This window comes from Trachypithecus francoisi, unplaced genomic scaffold, assembly GCF_009764315.1.
Source record: "Trachypithecus francoisi isolate TF-2019V2 unplaced genomic scaffold, Tfra_2.0 Lachesis_group6, whole genome shotgun sequence".
NCBI classification, from domain to species: Eukaryota; Metazoa; Chordata; class Mammalia; order Primates; family Cercopithecidae; genus Trachypithecus; species Trachypithecus francoisi.
Genome location: NW_022681471.1, coordinates 40,636,628 through 40,659,255, shown reverse-complemented (window position 1 = coordinate 40,659,255; position 22,628 = coordinate 40,636,628). Strand labels below are relative to the sequence as shown.

Sequence of the window (22,628 nt, the reverse complement as noted above, 5' to 3'; positions counted from 1 at the left end):
TGACACTTGAAATTATATGAATTTCAAATTTCAGTGTCAATAAGTACATTTTTTATTGGCACATAGCCATGCCCATTCGTTTCTGTACCGCCTTTGACTGATTTTGTGTTACAATGGGTAGTTGAGACAGAGTCCACAAAGCCTAAGACACTCAGCATCTGGCCCTTTAGAGACAACATTTGCTAACCTCTGAACAAGAAGACGATAAACTTAGTTAAGTCAGCTTTGTCAGTTGCTCTGTCTTCATTTTAAAATATTCCTGGAAGTCTTATGCATTAGCAATTAATTAAGTTGTCCATTTATTCAATAAATATTAAATGAAAGCCTACTATGTGCCAGAAGGTGTATCCTGGTTAAGGGTGGAGAGATTTCAGCATGAAATATCTCTGAGTTGATTAGTGTTGTTGCATGAAATATATGAAATAGAGTATTACGAGAAAAACCCTGTGGTATAACCTCCTAGAATATCCATTGGGCAATGGAAACTTCTCTATACCCCCAAGAATCTTTAGGGCCAGGGCAGTGGGACCTCTGATGGAATCAGTTGAGGTGTTTCTATGACACTAGTCCAGACCTTCTTTAATAATTGGTGTTGATTTCCTAATGAATGAGGAGGCCTTTCCTTATGTTCTGGGAAATTCCTGATATGCCACATTTATTAGGAAGGACTTTGAGATAAATACATTCCTTGACAAGATTTTATGATTAGCTCAAAACTTTATAGGCCCAGGAATTCTGTAAGTTCAAATACCCAGGGGGAAATTGGGATACAGAACAAAAGAGAGGTAAAAGCAAAATCCTGTGAGAAAAGAGAGAAATACAATGACTTTCCCCTCCCACATTTTTACTTAGTTTTTTTCTATTTCCTCTTTTAAAGAAAAGCAGATTTACCTTGACAGCTGAGATAACGTAATTCTGCTGTCAGATCTCAAGTAAAATGCAGGGTAATGCACTGGGTTGTAATCTTTGATGCTCCACTGAGTATTTTGACCTCTCTGTTGCAGCTAAAGGACTCCTCCTTGCCCTTCTGCCTCTCACACTGAGCCAGGCTATGGCACAGGGCTGCAGTGACCACAGGAAGAGAAAGGGCTTTATTAATATTAATAACTCAGAACTCACATTAGTTTTTAAACCTCAAGTTTCTCAGAAATAAATAAAGTTTGTATCTCTTAGCTTTCTAGTCAAATGATTCCTAGTGCCCAGAACAAGGATTATGGGAAAAAGGCAGAAGCCAAAAAGAACCACACCGTCAGACAATGACCTTTGGGCCATGGACATTTGACTTGTCTACAGATGTTGTTTGTATCCTATGAAGAGAACATTCAGAGACCAATTTAAGTAGGAAGCCTAAGTATCCCACAAGGATCAATTCTTTATTTTTTAACTTTTGTTTTAGGTTCAGGGGTACCCTTTTGTTGGCATGACCCTTCAGAGTTTTGTGGACAGTGGTCCAGGAACACCACAAAGAACAATACTTTCTGAACCTCAACTCTGATATTTTTTGAAATAAAAACACAGTCGTTTTTATCTCAGGAATGTCCATGGGTAATTGTTATTTTATGTAGAAGCCAAAGGTACCTTTGACTTGGGGACTGCTACACAGACCTGATTCTTTGCAAAACTGTGATGATGGTGACATTTTCCTTCAGTGCCTCCAATCTCTTTTTCTTGTTGTTGTCCCCTCCTCAGTATTCCTCAGGCACATTTCCCTTATGGTACCTCTCACTTGCTTGGCCACATAGGAAAACCTGATCTCAATAAGGGATTGGACATACTCATTTACACTGAGTCCTAAGTGACCTACTCATAGCTCAAAGCATATTTGCATTATAACTGAGGACAAATCTTAAGGTTAGGAATTTCTGGATGATAGTGAGAGGATGCTTGCAAACCCTTTGAAATGCTAAACTTTATGTGTGTTTGCTAATATATGCTTTTTTCTTGTTCATGTTCGTCAGATTGTCAAAGGAATCTGTGATCCATAAAAGGTTAAGGGCAGCCTTAAGGTAAAGAAGCAAAATGCAATAGTGAAATTTGAAACTGTGGTCCCATGATGGAGAGTCCATGTGGACTCCATGAGAACAGGGACCCACTCTGTCTTGTTCACCTACCACCCTATTGTATCTCCACTGCCAAGAATGTAGTGTGGCACATAGTAGTGCCTCAATACATATGTTTATTAAGTTATTAAGTTTATTCATTTATCCATACAATAGATATTTATTCAATTGTTAATTTATTGTTAAGTGAATGAATGAAAGAGTAAGGGACACCAGCCAGCAGATGGGAAGAAGTATTTTTTTGGGGGGGCACTGGAACCTTTCTGTCACTGGCATTGTTGGTCTTGTCTCTGAGTTACTCAAGATAGTCTTCATGACAATTACCGATGTTCCTGATGTTCATCTGAGTCTGGGATCCAGAGGAGTAGTTCACATATCTGCCCTGTTTTGTTGCCTTTTAGGACAGGAAAAGAAAATCTACATCCTTTCATTTGTCCTGATCCCATTTCCACTTGCATCTTTGTCACTCACCAAAATCATTAGCAGGTAGAAGCAAGTATCAAAGGATGTTGCTGCTGTTGGAAGCAGAGACTGCTGCTTGGCACAGACCTGCCAAAATACACCCTGAGAATTTTGTGACAGAGAGCTCTCAGCCTCTCAGACAGCTTGCTGACAAAACCAGGAGCAGGCATTGATGCAGAATGACCAAGAAATCTGTTGCTGTCTCAGACCACCAGGGGGAGGGCCAGGCCAGGCCCAGGCAGGATGGGTAGGTCTGTCTGAAAAGTCAGCCTTTGGTGCCCCCTGCAGCGTTTGCAGAGACAATGCTCCTCCCTCCTTCCCTGAAGCTGGATATTGTACAGTCCATTTACTGGTGTGAGTATAATGTCAAGAGAGGCTTTAGGCATGCAAAGAGCTGTCTGGCAAAGAACAGGGCTGAGATGTCTCAAGGCAGGATGTGTTAGTTCAATGAGGAATTTTTGTCAAGCGACTGAGCTTGGTAGTGCTGACCCATTTACTCCCTTTGGCTGTGGTTGTCTGCTTGCTCATTTGGGGAGGCTGGAAGTATCATGGGCAGAGTTGAGAAGAAACTGGATGTGTGAAGTCTGCTGGACACACTAAAGGAGAAAAAGAGAGCTAGTTGGTGTGTGTTGGGGTGGTGATAGGGGATCTCAGCTTAGGAAATAAGTCGCTTTGTGTCCAGAACCAAGGGAAAGGCTCCTTAAAGGATCCTTCTGGTTAGAACCTAGGGAACAGTCAGCAAGTTAGTCAACCAAGGGGAAGGGTGAAGCCAGGGAAGTCTGAGGTTGGCAGGGGTCTGGTGTGGTTTGTGTATCAGGGCCTGGGAGGTTGAGATGCTGGCAGGAAAGGAGGAAGTGAGATATCTTTGTTACTTCGGTTCAGACCGACCTTATTAAGAGTGTGCCCTTGGCAGGGAGTGGTGGCTCATGCCTGTAATCCTAGCACTTTGGGAGGATGAGGCGGTTGGATCTCTTGAGCTCAGGAGTTTGAGACCAGACTGCACAATACAGTGAAACCCCATCTCTACAAAAAATACAAAAATGAGCTGGGCATGGTGGCTTGCACCTGTGGTCCCAGCTACTCGGAGGACTGAGGCTGGAGGATTGCTTGAGATGGGAAGTGGAGGTTTCGGAGAGCTGAGATCATGCCATTGCATTCCAGCCTGGGTAACAGAGCAAGACCCTGTCTCAAAAAAAAAAAAAAAAAAAAAAGTGTACCCTGGGGCAAGTCACTTTTATCTCTGTGCCTCAGTTTCCTTACCCATAGAATGTAGTTAATAACAGTACCTACCTTATAAAATTGGTGTGAGAATTTAATGAGATATATGTACAAAGTGTTGTGTGTAGTGTTTGGCACATAATGCTTAAGAAATGGTAGTTATTAATAGTAGTTATAATAGTAATAGAAAGCACTTAGTGCCTGGCATTTAATAAAGGCTTGTCTATATGCTAGATATTATTATTTCTTACTTTCATATTTACTGACTTCTTTAAGCCTTAGTGAATGAGAAAGAGCACAGTTTGGGCTTAGAGGAGGTGCCTGGGGCTTCTCCAGGTCAGGCAGTCTAGGGTTCTGTGCTAAGCCAGGTAGACAGCAATGTGAGGACCCAGAGTTGGGATGTGGGAAGACACACAAACATACCTCATCTCCTTGTGTTATTTTTCTAAAGGTAGACTCTGCGCTTTGTCATGCAGTTCCTAAAGATACGACTACTGTGTTTGCTTCTCCTCATTTTTGGGGCAGGGGGGACTTCACTGCCTATTGAAAAGATACTTTCCTGGGGAATTAAAGTATGGGAGTCAGAGAAGACTGAAGCCAATCCTTATGGTGTTACTGCCTTTAATAAACACTAGGCCAATCCCCGCTGGTGTGCAAGCTATTTCCTTGCCAAAAATGAAATCTGATACCACGTCCCTACTTTTCTGTCTTTCCAAATTTGACTGATTCTTCGAGGGCTCGGTTCAATTGTACTTTCTAAATGTACCTCACAACGATTCAATCAGATACGTGTTGGTTGGGGTGCAGCCAGGAAAAGAGAAATCACTCTAGGACTTTGTTTCATTTTGTTTTTTCTCTTCTCTTCTCTTCTCTTCTCTTCTCTTCTCTTCTCTCTCTCTCTTTCTTTCTCTCTCTCTTTCTTTTTTCTTTCTTTCTCTTTTTCATTCTTTCTTTGACAGAGTCTTGCTCTGTCACTCAGGCTGGAATGCAGTGGCACAATCTCAGCTCACTGCAACCTCCACCTCCTGGGTTCAAGCGATTTTGTGCCTCAGTCTCCTGAGTAGCTGGGACTACAGGCATGCACCACCACACCCAGCTCATTTTGTATTTTTTGTAGAGACGGGGTTTCACCACATTGGCCAGGCTTGTCTTGAACTCAAATTCCTGGTCTCAAGTGATCCACCTGCCTCGACCTCCCAAAGTACTGAGATTACAGGCATGAGCCACAGCACCCGGCCCACGCTAGGACTTTCAAATCAAGATTTAATGCAGGGATTGGTTACATGTAAGAGCTGACAAGTTAAAAAAGGAATAGTAAGGCAACTTAGAGATTAGCAACAACAGGAAGCCCCTCTTATCCTTGGAGTTTGAGGGTCAACAGAAAGAGGTAGTGTTCTTAGATCCAAGACTAGTGCACTCTGGCTGGAGCTTGAGCCAAGATGGTGAGTCACTGAAAAGCTGGGGCCCACTAGGGAGGAGATGGCTGGTGATATTTGGAGGTGAGCCCCAGAGGAGCTACAGCTGCTGCTGGAGGCACCAAAATAAGTGAGGATGGGATGGGGAAGAAACACTCTAGCTTCTCCCTTCCTCCTACCATCTGATTGGTTGAATCTGCTCAGACACCAAAGGGCAAAGGATTGTGAGGAATGTTTCTTGATACAAGAAACAGGCAGGGAATAGGCCTGAGAGTAAGCAGCAAATGAAAAGCCTAGTTCTCTTCTCTATTTTACAGAGAAGTCAAATGAGGCAAAAAGAGGTCAAGTTGCCCAAAACCACAGTAAGTGGCTCTCCAGGTTTCAAATCCAGGCAGTCTGACTACTCTTGAGCCCATGATGTCTGAAATCACTGCTACTATTCTCGTGATAATAGTGCTATTGTTGTTTTACTCATGTCAGACTTTTCCCTTAAACTAAACTACAAGTTCCCTAATGGTATCAACTGTGTCTTTCCCTTTATACCACTTACAGCACCTAGCTCTTGTAACTCTTACAGAATCTACCAGAAAATGTAAGTTGTTGACTGAAATGAGATTATCAGCAGGTGTTCATAGATTCCACATTACCCAAGGGAGGAGGGCACTATTAAAATGTCCTCCATAGTTCTGAATGTTTTCTTTCTCCTCAGTGAAACATAGCAACCCTTGATCAGATTCCTGACCATGGTTTGGCAACAGAGAAAAGCACAAGCTGAGATGAGAAAAATACCTAGATTGCTTGAGGGTATCTCAAAGGGAAGAGACAGTTATTAAAATTTGAAATGGCTTTGCTCCAATGTCATGATATTCCTACAGCTTGAATTGAGCAACTCCTTCACCTGAATAGAGACTATACTATTCCTTAGACTTACTATAGCTTCTATGGTTTGGACTGTTTAGTGGAAGTGAAAAGTGGCAGGGTTTACGTTTTGTTCTGTTTTCTTAAGAGGTGGCTCTTGGGAGCTGAGATACAGACAATAGGTATGTTGATGAAGCATCAGTGATTCTTATCCTGGAAGAAATTAGGGCAGATATTGGGCTCAGGATTATAATGAGCCCTTTTATCCCTGGAACTGATAGGACAAGGAGACTGAACAGTTCAGAGTTGTGATAAAATGAGGAAAGGAAAGAAGTTCTGTCAGGGCCCTTGTAGTGAAAGTGCATTTCAGGTGCTTCTTGATCTCAAGGTAAGTGTCGATATGATAGTGTAGAGGTTCTGTGCGTGGGTCTTGGGGTTAGACTACCTCAATTTAAATCCAGACAGTACCACTTACTAGCATATGACTTACTAGCATATTGGGAAAAATATAGTATTATAATATAGCACATTATCTTGATTTTTCTCCCATCTCTCTGGCTGTTCTTTCTCAGTCTCTTTCGATAATCCATCCTCATTTTTCCAACCTCCAAATATCGGAGTGCCCCAGACTTCAATTTTAGATCTCTTTTCTTTTCTCTCTACACTCACTCCCTTAGTGATCTCGTCTAGTTCCATAGCTTTAGATACTACGCATATGTTGGTAACTCTCAAATCTCTATTGCCAGCCTGGAACTCTCCTCTAGACTTATAGACCACTGCCTACCCAATGCCTCTACCTGGATGTCTAATAGGCATCTCCAATTCCACATGTCTAAAAGTCAACTCTGGATCTTTGTTTCACCTCCTTCCCCCACCAGGCCTGCTCCTTTCCTACACTTCCCCATCTCAGTAATGAACAACTCCACCCTTCCAGTTACTCAGATCAAAAAATCTGGATGACATTCTTCACTACTCTCTTTTGCTCACACTTCACATCTGATCTAGTTCAAAATATATCCAGAATCTGACTACTTCTCATTGCTGCCATCATAACTACCCTGGCCAAAACCACCACCAGCTTTTGTCTGGGTTAGTGCAATGGTCTCATAATTGGTCTCTCTGTCTTCGCCCCTATCCCACTCTAGTCTATTCCCAATCAGACACAGCAATCTTACTAAACTACAAGTTAGATCATGTACCTCTTCTGCTCAAAACCCTCCCACGGCTCCCTATCATGTTTAGAATAGAAGCCCAAATCCTTCCAATGGTCCATGAGGCCCTAGGTGATCTGTCACTCACTCCCATTACTTCTCTGACTCCATCTCCTACTTCCCTCTCCTCCCTTGATTACTCCACTCCAGTCATACTGGCCTTCACAAGGCTGAAGTTAAGGTCTTAATGTGGCTGATCTCTTATCTGGAGGCTCTGGAGAAGAATTTGCTTCCAAGTTCATTTGTGTTGTTTACAGAATTCATTTCTATAGTGAGAGCTTTGGCACCCTTTCATCTCCTGCACACTGCCTGAATTTCTTACTACTTGCCCCACTCCATCTTCAAGCCAGCAATGCACATCAAATTTTCCTTGCGCTTCAGATCGCTGACTGATATGGTTTGGCTGTGTCCCCACCCAAATCTCATATTGAATTATAATCCCCATAATCCCCGTGTGTTATGGGAGGAATCCAGTGGGAGGTAATTGAATCATGGGGGCAGTTTCCCCCATGCTGTTCTCATGATAGTTAATGAGTTCTCATGAGATCTGATGATTTTATAAGCATCTGGTATTTCCCCTGTTGGCACTCATTCTCTCTCCTGCTGCCCTGTGAAGAGGTGGCTTCCGCCATGATTGTAAGTTTCCTGAGGCCTCCCAGCCATGCAGAACTGTGAGTCAATTAAACCTCTTTTCCTTATAAATTACCTGGTCTTGGGAATTTCTTCATAGCAGCGTGAGAATGAACTAATATAGTAAATTCATACCAAGAGTGGGGCGCTGCTGTAAAGATACCTGAGAATGTGGAAGCAGCTTTGGAACTGGGTAATGAGCAGAGGTTGGAACAGTTTGGAGGGCTCAGAAGAAGAAAGGAAAATGTGGGAAAATTTGGAACTTCTTAAATACTTGGAGGGCTCAGAAGACAGGAGACTGTGGGAAAGTTTGGAACTTTCTAGAGACGTGTTGAATGGCTTTGACCAAAATGCTGATAGCGATATGGACAATGAAGTCCAGGCTGAGATGAGGAACTTATTTGGAACTGGAATAAAGGTGACTCTTGCTTTACTTTAGTAAAGAGACTGGTGGCATTTTGCCCCCTGCCCTAGAGATCTGTGGAACTTTGAACTTGAGAGATATGATTTAGGGTATCCAGCAGAAGAAATTTCTAAGCAGCAAAGCATTCAATAGGAAGCAGAGCATAAAAGTTTGGGCTGGGTGCAGTGGCTGACACCTGTAATCCCAGCACTTTGGGAGGCCAAGGAGGGTGGATCACGAAGTCAGGCGTTCGAGACCAGCCTGGCCAACATAGTGAAACCCTGTCTCTACTAAAAATACAAAAATGAGCCAAGCATGGTGGAAGGCACCTGTAATCTCAGCTACTCAGGAGGCTGAGATAGGAGAATCGGTTGAACTCAGGAGGCAGAGGTTGCAGTGAGCTGAGATCATGCCACTGCACTCCAGCCTGGGTGACAGTGTGAGACTCCATCTCAAAAAAAAAAAAAAAAACAAAAAAAAAAAAAAAAAAAAAACCAAAAAAAAAACAAAAAAAAAAACTTTGGAAAATTTGCAGCCTGAAAATGTGATAGAAAAGAAAAACCTATTTTCTGGGGAGAAATTCAAGCCAGCTGGAGAAATTTGCATAAGTAATGAGGAAGTGAATGTTAATCACTAAGATAATGGGGGGAAATGTCTCCAGGGCATTTCAGAGACCTTCACAGAAGTCCCCTCCATCACAGGCCCAGAGGCCTAGGAGGGAAAAATGGTTTCCTGGGCTGGGCCCAGGGACCCCCCTGCTGTGTGCAGCCTAAGGGCTTGGTGCCCTGTTTTCCAACTGATCCAGCCATGGCTAAAAGGTGCCAAGGTACAGCTTGGGCTATGGCTTTAGAGGGTACAAGCCCCAACCCTTGGCAGCTTCCATGTGGTGTTGGTCCTACAGGTGGGCAGAAGATAAGAACTGAGGTTTGGGAACCTCCACCTAGATTTCAGATGATTCATGGAAATACCTGAATGTCCAGGCAGAGGTGTGTTGCAGGGGCAGAGCCCTCATGGAGATCCTCTGCTAGGGCAGTGCAGAAGGGAAATGTGGGGTGGGAGCCCCCACACAGAGTCCCCATTGGGGCACTGCCTAGTAGAGATGTGAGAATAGGGCCACTATCCTCCAGACCCCAGAATGGTAAATCCACTGACAGCTTGCACCATGTACCTGGAGAAGCCACAGACACTCTACACCAGTCTGTGAAAGCAGCCAGGATGGGGGGGCTGTACCCTGCAAAACCACCGAAGTGGAGCTGCCCAAGGCCATGGGAGCCCACCACTTGCATCATTGTAACCTGAATGTGAGACATGGAGTCAAAGGAGATCATTTTGAAATGTTAAGGTTTAATGACTGCCCTATTGGATTCTGGACTTGCATGGGGCCTGTAGCCCCTTTGTTTTGGCCAATTTCTCCCATTTGGAATGGGTGTATTTACCCAATGCCTGTACCTCCATTATATCTAGGAAGTAACTAACTTGTTTTTTTTATTTTACGAGTTTGTAGGCAGAAGGGACTTGCCTTGTCTCAGATGAAACTTTGAACTTAGACTTTTGGTTAATGCTGCAATTAGTTAAGACTTTGGGGGACTGTTGGAAAGGGATGAATGTGTTTTACAATGTAAGGACATGAGATTTGGGAGAGGCCAGGGATGGAATGATATGGTTTGACTGTGTCCCTACCCAAAATCTCATCTTGAATTACAATCCAAGTTATAATCCCCACATGTTGGGGGAGGGACCTCCTGGGGGGTGATTAGATCATGGGGGCAGTTCTCCCATGCTGCTTTCATGATAGTGAGTTCTCATGAGATCTGATGGTTTTATAAGGGGCTCTTCCTGCTTCCCTCTCACTCTCTCTCACTTGCCTCCATGTAAGACCTGCGTGCTTTTCTTTCTGCCATGATTATAAGATTAATGAAGCATCCCGAGCCATGTGGAACTGTAAGTCAATTAAAACTCCTTTCTTTATAAATGACCGAGTCTCTGGTATTTCTTCATAGCAGCATGAGAACAGACTAATACACTGACATTCCCTTCTGCTACCAGTTGGAGAAAACTCTGCTTCTAAGACTTATGTGATTAGATTAGGCCTACCTGGATAATCTCTCTGAATACTAGCCTCAATTACATCTGCAGAATCCCTTTTGCCACATAATACAACGTAATCACAATTGTGGTATCTCTTCATATTAATAGTCTTGATTATTAGAGTGGGAAATCCAGGGGGAGCATTTTAGGGTTTTGCCTACTATAGTGATATTCAGACTGTTTAAGAAACCAGTCAATCCAAATATAGGCCAGTTATGGTGCTGGAACAGGGTCCTAGATTCTACCAGCTGTTCCAGATGTTACCCTTTACTTGCTGGATTGTGGGGAGGTCTGGGTATGTCGTAGAAGGAACAGCTGGAGTGACAGCTATTTACCAACTGTTATGGAAATGTTTCAATATTTTAACAATTGAGTAGCCATATCAGTGTGTAGCAGTTGGTTATCAGTCCTGCTGATAGAGTGTTAAAATCATGGTATTGTGTGTGAAGTGCTGCTTTGAGAGTCTCTGCTTTGAAAGTCTCTGCTTTGAGAATCTGAGGTTGGTCCTAGATGACTGGGGGTGGGTGGGGAGACAACCTGCCCTTCTTGGCACTTAGATGGTATGCAACAGCCCTCTCTAGTCCTGCCTCCTATCTTGTGGTGCCAGGTTTGTTTGGATGAATGTCATCATTTGCATGAATGTCTTCTGCAGTGGGAGAGTCCATTCATCATCTGGGCCTCCAAATGTTGCCACCCTAAGGGAGACAACCAATTACATATATTTGGACTCTCCCCAAGCCATCCAGCAGCTGTGGCTCAGTGAAGCAAGCGCTGTTTACTTATTTTCAGCATTAGAGCAAATACTCCACAGCAGCCAAAGAAACCAAGGGTTCTTATTAACTTGCTGAATGAGGCTTTATCACAGACCATTATGAGCACTATGTTTTGGGAGGACTAATCTTAGGCAACAGAGATGCCATTGTGGGTGGGGTAGGGGCTAGGAATAGGGCCTAAGGTAATGAACTTTGTGGGACTGATCTTATCTCTTCCACCTAATATTTTTAAATGGATGAATCTGATTAACATGGCACCGAGGGCAGCTTTGCTTGATGGAGCTTCTGCCTATACATCAAGGACAGCAGTGACAAGGTAGATGCATTTTTAAAAATGTCATTGGGAGTAATAAGGAGATTGAGGGAGATATAAGAATAAAAGGAGAAGTAAATAACTGCTAATTGCCAATAACAATAATATACAATATGGCCAGCTTCACCTGCTGATGCTGGGACCACAGAGCACAGGCCTGGAGTGATTCCTGCTTCACTGTATCTTAAGGATAACTCTATACACACTGAGGTAGAGCCTCCTCTGACATGGAAATACAAATTGCTACAGAGCCATATATTCACATCACCAGCAGCTCTGAATCCTGCGTGGAACACTGATAAAGAGCTTAACCCTTCAAGGGATTGGTATTACCTGGTGTTCTTGAGGACTGTCCTAGAATGTACACAAATTAGATTCATAGTGAGGCATGTCGACAACTCAGTCCCTACCTAGACTGAATCAGCCTGTGATACCTTTATAATAGGAGAAATTTGTCTTCAGTGGTTTCCCTTTCTGTAATCTTCCTCCCTATATCAAGGACCTTGTAAAAATTACATTCAGTACTGAAGCAGAGATGTTGCAAATGAAATTAAATCTACTGTCTGGTCCTTATCACTTAAGCAGATCCAGATATTTTTGGAATCAGGTTGTCTGATATCAGCATCCCACTGGATCCCACTGAATCCACTTAAAAATGGTAAAAAACACCCCATGGGATCCAACAGCAGTAAAGATATTATTCAGAATGGTTGGCCATGACTTCAGATTTATGAGATGGTATAGACTCCATTTAGCTACCATTGGCTCCCTCCCAAGCCAATGTGTTTTCTTTGGGTGCAGCAGTAGGTGGCATTAAAACAAAACTTACTACCAGCAGGTGGTGATGAGAACTGGAGTTGATTATTTTCACCCTTCCTAGAAAATGTCACTGAGTTCAGTGAGAAGGACCACAGCCCTGCATTAGGTGACAAGAAAATCTCTCCCTTTTCTACTGTCACAAGGAAAAATCAGCTGTCAGACACCCAGTGAAAAAACTACAAATACTTTTGCATGAATATTGCCATCTTTGGCAGGGGTGAAGGATAGAATGCCAAGCAGAGGGGATGGAAAAGTCAACTCCTGAGACTCCATGCCTGCCCCTGCCGCCTTATAGAGATAGAGTAGGAGTGAACATAAATCATTTCAGAGTTCTTGGCCTAGTTGTTTGAATGGGGGGAATGAATGAATGGAACTGAACTATACTGCATTTCAAATGCAATAAGAGAACAGAATTTCAGTGCTAGAAAGGACCTTGTTAGCCTATCTTGTTAATCTGTAGGCACCCAGACTCATAGGATGCCAGAGCTAGCAAGGATATTAAAAACTATTGATTTCAAAACCCTCACTTTTTGGATGATGACACTGAGGCTCAAGAGGGGAAAGTAAGTTACTAAAGACATACAGTTATAAAACATAGAGCCAGGATTAGAGTCCCTGGTTATTAACTTCAAATCTTTTTTTCCACTACACTCCTCTCCCTTCTCTACCACCTAAATACCTACTATCTAAACTATCTTAGCAGACAATTTTATATCCTAATTTTTAAAATTCTCCAATAACAGAAATTCTATAGACCCACCTGTGAGAATATATTTATTACATTGCCATTTATAGTTAGGAATTTCTCCCAAATAGGTAACTCAAAAGCCTCCTGCTCCATTCCTTTTTGGTTCTGTTCTTAGTGGAAATGGATCACATTCACTATTAATAATATTTAAGACGTGGACAATGTGTATGTATGGGTGTGTGTGTGCACGCGCATATATATATATGCGCATATATATATACACACACACATATATACATATATATCTAATCTATGTATATGTAACAAATAATTTAAGCTTATTTTCTATAGGCTAAATAACTCCTCAGTGGCAAACCAATCTGAGAAATAGCATCTAGAAAGGAAGACAAGACTTGGGTTTTTTTTTTTGTACTTTCTCTGCTACAGCAAAAACTTTCAGCAACAGACTGATCCAGAGTAGGTATTCTAGCATTATAGTAGGAACTACACATCGAAATTTACTAATGCCTGACTAAATCAGACCTCAGGTAATGAGGACTCCTTTGCCGAAAAACTCAATTTCTAGGAATTATACGCAGATTAAAATAAAATAAAATAAGGTTAGATAGCTACTTTGACATAAAAAACCAGGGCAGGGACTGAATTGATACTGTATCCTACACTGTCACTATTTCTAGTTTAGGGTAATAAACACTGCTGATCTAAATGGTAACATGATGGCGCAAAAAAAATTCAGCAATGGACTCTACTTAAGAGTGCCTCACAATGGAGTGCAGTTACTTATATATACTTGATTGGAAAATAGCCAGTGGCTTGGTGCAGTGACTCATGCCTGTAATCCCAGCACTTAGGGAGGCTGAGGTGGGAGGATCACTTGAGGCCAGGAGTTTCAGACCAGCCTGGGCAACATATCAGGACCCCATCTCTATTTTTTAAATAGGAAAAAATGTAGTCCCCTCCCCTCTCTGTCTCTCTCTGAGAAGACCATCCTTGTCAATGTGATTCTTAGTTTTCGGAGGGAGATGTTTGCAGTGAAGCAGGAGATAGGGGTCTCTTGGCTAGAGAACCAGATCAGCTGAATTAACCCTGGAGACGAGTCAGGTGACACATTGTAGCCAAATTGTGCTCAAACCCCGAGTTTTCCACTGAGGCAAGAAAATTGATTCTGAAATTTAGAAATATTTTCAATAAGTAGCTAGAAAATCTTATTCACTAGAATAACTTATATTAGATGATCAAGATTCTATAGACTGAAAGTCCAAACTCAATTGCATTGGAAAGAAATAATTCACTCTAACAACCAGGAAAGCTAATGTAAATTAATTGAGGCAGACGAACTCTTTCATTGAGCTTCTAATGGACTCCATGCTAATGTTGCCCCATCCTGAAATGAAAGTAAGCACCCTTGTAAAGCAAAGCTACTCACGGCAATGAGCTGATAGGAGTTGTTCATCATAGCAATCAGCATGTTCAGCAGCACTACCAGGGAGATGACGTTGTATGTTCCAAACATGGTAGCTCCTACAAACTCGGTGAATTCGTGTCTGGCTTTCACATTGGTGACATATAGATTTAAAAGGCCAAATACAGACCAGAAGAGTGATTGAAGAGTCTCAAAAAGCCTAAGAGAGATCAAAGAGCAGGTTAGTTAATTCTTTAAGAAGAGCAAGAAAAGAGAGAGAAAATGAAAGGTGATCTGCTTAATGAAGGGGCTGCCAGATTTGTGACTGATAGATTAGTGATCTCACATATTTTGGGCTCTTCCCTAACACAGACTGACCATCCATGTCCATTTGTTTGTTTGTTTCCACTTCTATGTCTTATGCTTTGCTTTTCTACCTGAAATACCATTCCCTCTTCTCAGTCTACGCATAGCCTAAAAATTTTCAAGGCTTATTTCAAGAGCTACTTCCTCTACCAAACTTTCTCTTTTGTCTTAAGACCATATTATTTTTTTACCATTCTAATTACACAGAGGCAATAAGTACTGTGGTTAAGAATATGGTGCTTGAGGCCGGGCGTGGTGGCTCACACCTGTAATCCCAGCACTTTGGGAGGCCGAGACAGGCGGATCACAAGGTCAGGGGATCGCGACCATCCTGGCTAACACGGTGAAACCCCGTCTCTACTAAAAATACAAAAAATTACCCGGGCATGGTGGAGGGCGCCTGTAGTCTCAGCTACTTGGGAGGCTGAGGCAGGAGAATGATGCTTGGGTTAGATTGCACTGGGTTAGAATCTCAGTTCTGGCATTTGCTGGCTGAGTGAACATGAGAACAAATTACCATTTCTGATACTTCTTTTGTGGCTCTCACAGGACCCAGATAGCTCTAAACTGCATGGAGGAGCTTGAGGATTCTCAAATTAACACTTTATACAGATAATTGTCAATGATACATTAACCAACTATTATTAAGGCTTTTATTATTGAGAACTCAACTATTATCGAAAACTTATAAGCATGTTAGGTACTTTTACATACATACATCATCATTATGATCCTTATAAAATTTTGTTGTTACTGATGAGGAAACAGAGATTCAGAGATTGAATGACTTGCCCAAGGACACCTTACTAGTAAGTTTTGAGCCAGAACTCAAATTTAGGTCTGTCTGCCCTTCCAAAAACACTATATTAATGGCTTCTCAAATTATTATTTCCTCTCTTAGTCTTCACATCCAAATATGTAACTGCAATGATATGCTTTTGGTGTCTAGGGTTTCTTTTGCTTTATATTCAGAAATCTGAATACAGCAATAAAATGCAGCCAGCTCGTGGGTGGCAGAGATTAGCCATTGCCCAAGCCTATGGAAGTCATGCAGAACATAAGAAATGTTACTTTAAGAATGGATGCATTTTTCAGTGTGCTCGAAATGTGTTGTTCTTAATGAGCACAATGTATTTTGAGAGTCTTAGGGATTTGTTCTTTGGTTCATTTTAGAGGTGAGTGAGAGGTGCTTTAAAGAGTCCCTCTGTCAGCTGGGCACGGTGGCTCACGCCTGTAATCCCAGCACTTTGGGAGGCCGAGGCAGGCGGATCATGAGGTCAGGAGATCGAGACCATCCTGGCTAACACGGTGAAACCCCATGTTCACTAAAAAATACAAAAAAATTAGCCGGGCGTGGTGGCGGGCGCCTGTAGTCCCAGCTACTTGGGAGGCTGAGGCAGGAGAATGGCGTGCACCTGGGAGGCAGAGCTTGCAGTGAGTCGAGATCGTGCCACTGCACTCCAGCCTGGGCCATAGAGCGAGATTCTGTCTCAATAATAATAATAATAATAATACATAAAATAAATTTAAAAAAAGAAAAAAAAAGAGTCCCTCTGTCTGAAAGTGGGTCTGTCCCCCGATCTTTACACAGCTGCCTTCTTATCATCAAGGTCTCAGCTCAAATGTCACTTCTTTAGAGAGGCTTTTCTTGGTTGCTCTACCTAATGTAGCTCCATCAGTTATTCTCTATCCTATTGCCTTATTTCATTTTCTTTGTAGCACTTGAAGCTTCATGAAATTATATTAAGTGATTTTTGGTTTAAATGGTTACTTTCCGGCCCTCTCCACTAGAATATAAGCTCTATGGAGGCAGAGACATATGGCTACCATGTAGCTGGTACATCATAGGCACTAAATGGCATTTATTGAATAAGTGAATGAATACATGTAAACTATTACTATTATCATTAGATTAAAGCAGAGAAGATTCCAATCCCATTGACAATTTTGCATTCAGTAGGCTGCACAATAACGGCTAGTTTATTTTGTTTAAGGCTGTGCTCTGCACTGACCTGACTCTCAAGGGCCCTTTTCAGGGCTGCCTGAGCAATGTGCACATGGCCCTTCTCAACTTGTTAAGTGGCTCTTCTCTGATTATCATAGATAAATTCCATGATCTTTTCATCATCACGCTGCTGGAGAGATAGCTTAAAAGGAATAAATTTGCTTTTTGTTTGGTGAAAGTAAATGCCAGCTGGTGAAGCATTTGAGAATCAATAGTAAGATGAGAGTCTGGAGTTCAGGGGCCAGGACACAAGAACCAGACAATATGGCAAGTCAGACCTATCACAGGACCTAAATTTTCAGGGCCAGGCAATACAATGCATCACAGAACCAGGCAGAGGGTTGAAAAATGAGGAATACGTGGGGCTAAGTAATCTGGCCCCTGCTAGGAGGGCACAGTCAAAACCTGATGATGTCTATTAGATACCAGCAATCAGGCAGGCAGGAGGCCAGCAGTAAATAGCACAAGCAGCTAGCACAGCTGCTAGGTAACAGAAGCCAGGGCAGATTGTAGCTCAGAATTTTAAAAAGCAGTTGCAGTGAGTCGGAATGTCATTCTAAGGAACCAGAGTCCCTGGAAGTTGAATGACCTTGAACACAGAATGCATTCAGGAAGTGTTTGTTGATTTCCTGACAAACACTAAAGCCACAAACTAGGGCAAATACGCAATCAATATGTTGGTAGGGTCTTACTGAATTAGTTGCCTCTCCTGAATAGATGTTACATTCACCTCTAGCCCTACAACAATTAAAATTGCAATGGCTTATGCTTGAGGATAGAGTTTATTGCTAGTTGTTTGACTGACTGATACAAATGTTCCCTAAAAGTAAAAGTCTGAGCATTTAAAATCTTCCCTCAGCCAGGCATGGTGGCTCATGTCTATAATCCCAGAGCTTTGGGAGGCAAAGTTGGGGGGATTACTTGAACCCATGAGTTTGAGACCAGCTTGAGCAACATAACAAAGCCCCATTATCTTAAAAAAAAAAAAAAAGCCAGGTATGGTGGTGTGTGCCTGTAGTCTCAGTTACATGGGAGGCTGAGGTGGGAGGATTGCTTGAGCCCAGGAATTTGAGGCTGCAGTGAGCTGTGATCATGCCACTGCACTCCAGCCTGGGTGACAGGGCTAGACCCTGTCTCTCTCTACATATAGTAAATAAATAAATAATAAACAAGCAATGCATGCGTGCATAAATAAATCTGCCTTCAACTGTGCTGATATTCTAGTCAGGGAAACCTTATAGATAAAACTGTACAAGAGGGGAAAATGGGGAGGGATAGGAAAGATCATTCCTCCATTTCGGTGGTTGGTAGCGAGAATGGTTTCGACATGTTTCTCAAAATGTTACAGTGTGGTCAGGAGAAGCTGGCCCGCTTAAAAGCATGCCCAGGTAAAATGAGGGACTGGCATGTGAGGTGGAAAAGAATATTCTGGTAAGACATCGTTGGAGGTTCTGTGACTTCTAGACTCAGTTTAATACACAGGAAAGGGCCACCATTGGTGGGGGGGGGGGGTGTACTACTTGGTGCTGGCTCTATAATAAAGTCATCATAGGGATGGAAAGACTTGTTGACAAACCATAGAATCTTAATAACGTAGAATATCTTTTCAATTTTAAAGAGGGATTATTTTAGAAAAAGCAACTAGTCCATTTTTATTTAGCAGAGAGTAAACAAACATATGGAACTTGCTAGCTCAAGAAGGGGCATAGACTGAAGACACAAAGATTCAAGAAAACTTGATATTAAATGCACAGAAGACAAATCCATACCAGGTGGTTAAGGGAGAACTTGCACATGTTGGGAGCCATCCACAAATAGATCACAAAGCTAAGAGGTGTACAGTAGAATAGAGATGGGAACTCAGTCCTCTGAACATTTGCCGCAAGTCTCGTCTTTGAGATGAGGAATTACTCCTTCAAAAAGTACAAGGAGTATGGAGAGGATTTACTCCTCTGGACCTAATTCAGAGCAGCAAAGAAGAACTAGAGGGTGAACAAAGTTAAAGGCTTGTTGGGAGAAAGCAGGGACATCATCCTATATTTTCCAAGTTGTATGTTGATAGCCTGAATGGAACAAAAGCTATAATTCCAACACAGATGACCCTTTGGTGTCATCCTCACCCATTCTACAGTTCCCTGGACCTGCTATTTCTCATTCCTCTATGCCTTTGACAAGCTCCTGTTTCTGGATAGAATACCCTCATCCTGCCCCAACCTCTAGCTTCTACTTCCTTCTTTTCTCCTTTTCTGTCTAATTCCTGTTTGACCTTTGAGGCTCAGTTGAAGCCCCACCTCCACTAGAAGCCTGCCCCAACTCCTTTCCTAACAGGCTGGGTTAGATGCTCCTCTTTTTTGCTCCCATAGCACCCAAGTCTTTTTCCATAAATGCACAAATCACACTGTAGAGGCAATAGAGGAGAGTGCCTAAGAGAGAACTTTAGATCCCACCGTTTATTAAATAACATTGGGAAAGTTACATAGCCTCTTTCAATTTCAAGTTTTCCTCATCTCAACAATGATTCTTGGTAGGATAAATACTAATTGCTAACATTTATTGTGCTCTTACTATGTGCCAAACATCGTGCTTAGTGCTTTGCATATACAGTTATCCCTCGATAGCTGCAAGGGGTTGGTTCCAGGACCTCCTGCAGATACCCAAATTCATGGATGCTCAAGTTCCTTATATAAAATGGCATAGTGTTTCTGTATAATGTGAGCACATATCCTCCCATATACTTTTTCATTTTGATTGTTTATTTTTATTTATTTATTTATTTTTAGAGAAAAGATCTCTCTGTTGTCCAGGCTGGAGTGTGGTGGTACAACTATTGCTTGCTGCAGCTTTGAACTCCTGGGCTCAAGTGACCCTCCTGCCTCAGTCTCCTGAGTAGATAGGACTACAGGCATGCACCACCACACCCAGCTAACTTTTTCAAAATGCAGCGGCTCACGCCTGTAATCCCAGCACTTTGGGAGGCCAAGTTGGGTGGATCACGAGGTCAGGAGATTGAGACCATTCTGGCTAACACGGTGAAACCCTGTCTCTACTAAAAATACAAAAAATTAGCTGGGCATGGTGGCGGACACCTGTAGTCCCAGCTACTTGGGAGGCTGAGGCAAGAGAATGGTGTGAACCTCGGAGGTGGAGCTTGCAGTGAGCCGAGATCGTGCCACTGCTCTGCAGCCTGGGTGACAAAGCGAGACTCCATCTCAAAAACAAAAAACAAAAAACAAACAAACAAAACAAACAAACAACAGTTTTCAGAGAGACAGGTGTCTTGCTATATTGCCCACACCTGTTTTGAACTCCTAGACTCAAGTGATCCTCCTGTTTCAGCCTCCCAAAGTGTTGGAATTACAGGCATGAACCACTATGCCTGGCCTATTCCATATACTTTATATCATCTCTAGATTATTTATGATAGCTAATACAGTGTGAATGCCATGTAAATAGTTGCTATATTATATTATTTAGAGAATAATGACAGAAAAAAGTCTGTACATATTCAGTACAGATGCAGCCATTCATTTTTTAAAAATATTTTTGATCCACAGATGGTTGAATCCATGGATGCAAAAGACATAGATATGAAGGGCTGATTATATGATATTTGGCTATACGTCTATAAAGTAGCGACTATTGTTCTTCTATTTTTCAGATGAGATACTGAGGCACAGAGTGGTCACACAGGCAGGAAGTATCAGAGGTAGAATTTGTACCCAGCTCTTTTGACTCTGAAGCCCATATACGTAACCTCATAACTGTATCACCTAACATACTGCATGTAAAGTGCTCAGCACTTTAAAGTCCTTTGCATATGGTAAGCATTAATAATAGCAGCTATTCTAATTGTTTATTTGCATTCCCCATTAGACTATGAACTTCTTAAGGGTAAGGATTCCATCTTCCTAGGTATCCTCATTGCCTGGTACATAGGAATTGTTGAAGAAATGTTTATTGAAGGAGTCTATACAAGATGACAGGAGAAACACATAACCAAAGAAAGTACAAACGAGTAGCACCATCCTGTGATAATAGCACTGGGAAGGATATGGACTGGAATTAGGAGGAAAAGCCAGAGATAACCAATAAGAACCTTTATGACCTGACCAGAACAAAAAGAAGAGTGTTGATGGGAACTACATGTGTATCCATGTTAATAAGATAGGAAAATATTGGCTGAATGATGGGTGGAGAAATCACCACTGATTAAGTAGAAGTAGCTGCAAATGAATGGTAATAGCCTTGAAGAAGGTTGCAGTGGACTGCTAGGTCACGGCTCTGTCCTATTTAGTTTTTCATGTATTCATGACTATTGCAGCTGTATACAACAAATCTTATGTACCTTTACAAAACCAGACTTAAAACACTTGTATCCCTAGGTAAAAGTACAGACTGGAAGCTTGCATGCCTGGATTGAAATCCTGTCTTTGCTACTTACCATCTATGCAATTCGGGACAGCCTGATTAACTGCATTGTACTCTGGTTTCCCTATCTGTAAAATGGGTAAGAACAACACTGTCTACCTGATAGCATGGTAGTGAGGATTACATGAGTTAATTCATGAAAAGCTGGTTTGTAATAGTGCCTGTTCCTAGCACTCAGTAATATTGATTATTTTCATTATTATTATTAAATCTTCCACATTGTTATTTTACATTCCTTTGTCTTTATAGATTATTCATTTGAATATCTAATTGTACATAGTTACAATCATAGTTTATACAATCTCTAGTGTTTGCTTGCTTGTTCTTGAGACAGAGTCTCCATGCGATGCCCAGGCTGGAGTACAATAGCGTGATCTCAGCTCACTGCAATCTCTGCCTCCCAGATTCAAGTGATTCTCCTGCCCCAGCCTCCTGAGTAGCTGGGATTACAGGCTCATGCCACCATGCCCACCTAATTTTTGTATTTTTAGTAGACACAGGATTTCGCCATGTTGGCCATGCTGGTCTCAAACTCCTTACCTGAGGTGATCCACTCGCCTCAGCCTCCCAAGGTGCTGAGATTACAGGTGTGAGCCACCCTCTCAGCCTGGGATTGATCTATTGATCTATCGCTCTATCTATCTAACATCTATCTATCTCTCTCTGTGTGTGTGTGTGTGTGTGTGTGTGTGTATAAAATTTTTTTTTTAGATGGAGTCTTACTCTGTTGCCCAGGCTGGAGTGCAATGGCGCCATCTTGGCTCACTGTGTGCAGTCTCTGCCTCCCGGGTTCAAGCAATTCTCCTGCCCCAGTCTCCCAAGTAGCTGGGATTACAGGTGCCCACCACCACATCTGGCTGATTTTTGTATTTTTAGTAGAGACGGGGTTCCTCATGTTGGCCAGGCTGGTCTTGAACTCCTGACCTCAAGTGATCTGCCCGGTTCGGCCTCCCAAAGTGCTGGGATTACAGGCGTGAACCACAGGGCCCAGCCCAATCTCTGTGATTTTTAAAAAATTACACAATTTGGGTTTAGACACTTTTTAATGTATATACAGAGTCTTCATGTGTATCATTTTAATAGTTGCCTAATATTCCACCCAGCGAATACCAAGCCTGCCTGACAGTTTTTTCAATGCTTTGGAAGGAAATTGATGGCATGCTTCTTAGATCTTCAGATGACACAAGACTAGAGGGAAAGCTGATAAACTGGATGACAGGATAAAGACTCAGAAAGACTTCAACACCTTGGAGCAAGGGGCTAGAACTAATGAGATGAATACGTAGGGATCAATGTAGAGATTTGCTCTTGGGCCAAGTGCCCAAGTACAGGATGAGAGAGGTAGGAGAAAGGCCAAGGGTTTTTGCTGAGAGTAAGCTCAAAGTGGATCAGCAGAGTGACACGACTGGCCAGATACTTCAGTCATCCTGGGGAGCAGGGTGGACAGAAGCAGAAGTAGATTATCTAT

At 42.2% G+C, this 22,628-nt stretch overlaps 1 protein-coding gene across 1 annotated transcript in view; it reads right to left on the bottom strand.

Moving 5' to 3' along the window:
- The window catches only part of TRPC5 (transient receptor potential cation channel subfamily C member 5), a 194,687-nt gene that overhangs the window by 49,059 nt on the left and 123,000 nt on the right, over positions 1–22,628 (bottom strand). The window contains 1 exon segment of the mRNA XM_033201482.1: positions 14,386–14,581. Coding sequence (XP_033057373.1) covers positions 14,386–14,581 — 196 coding nt within the window.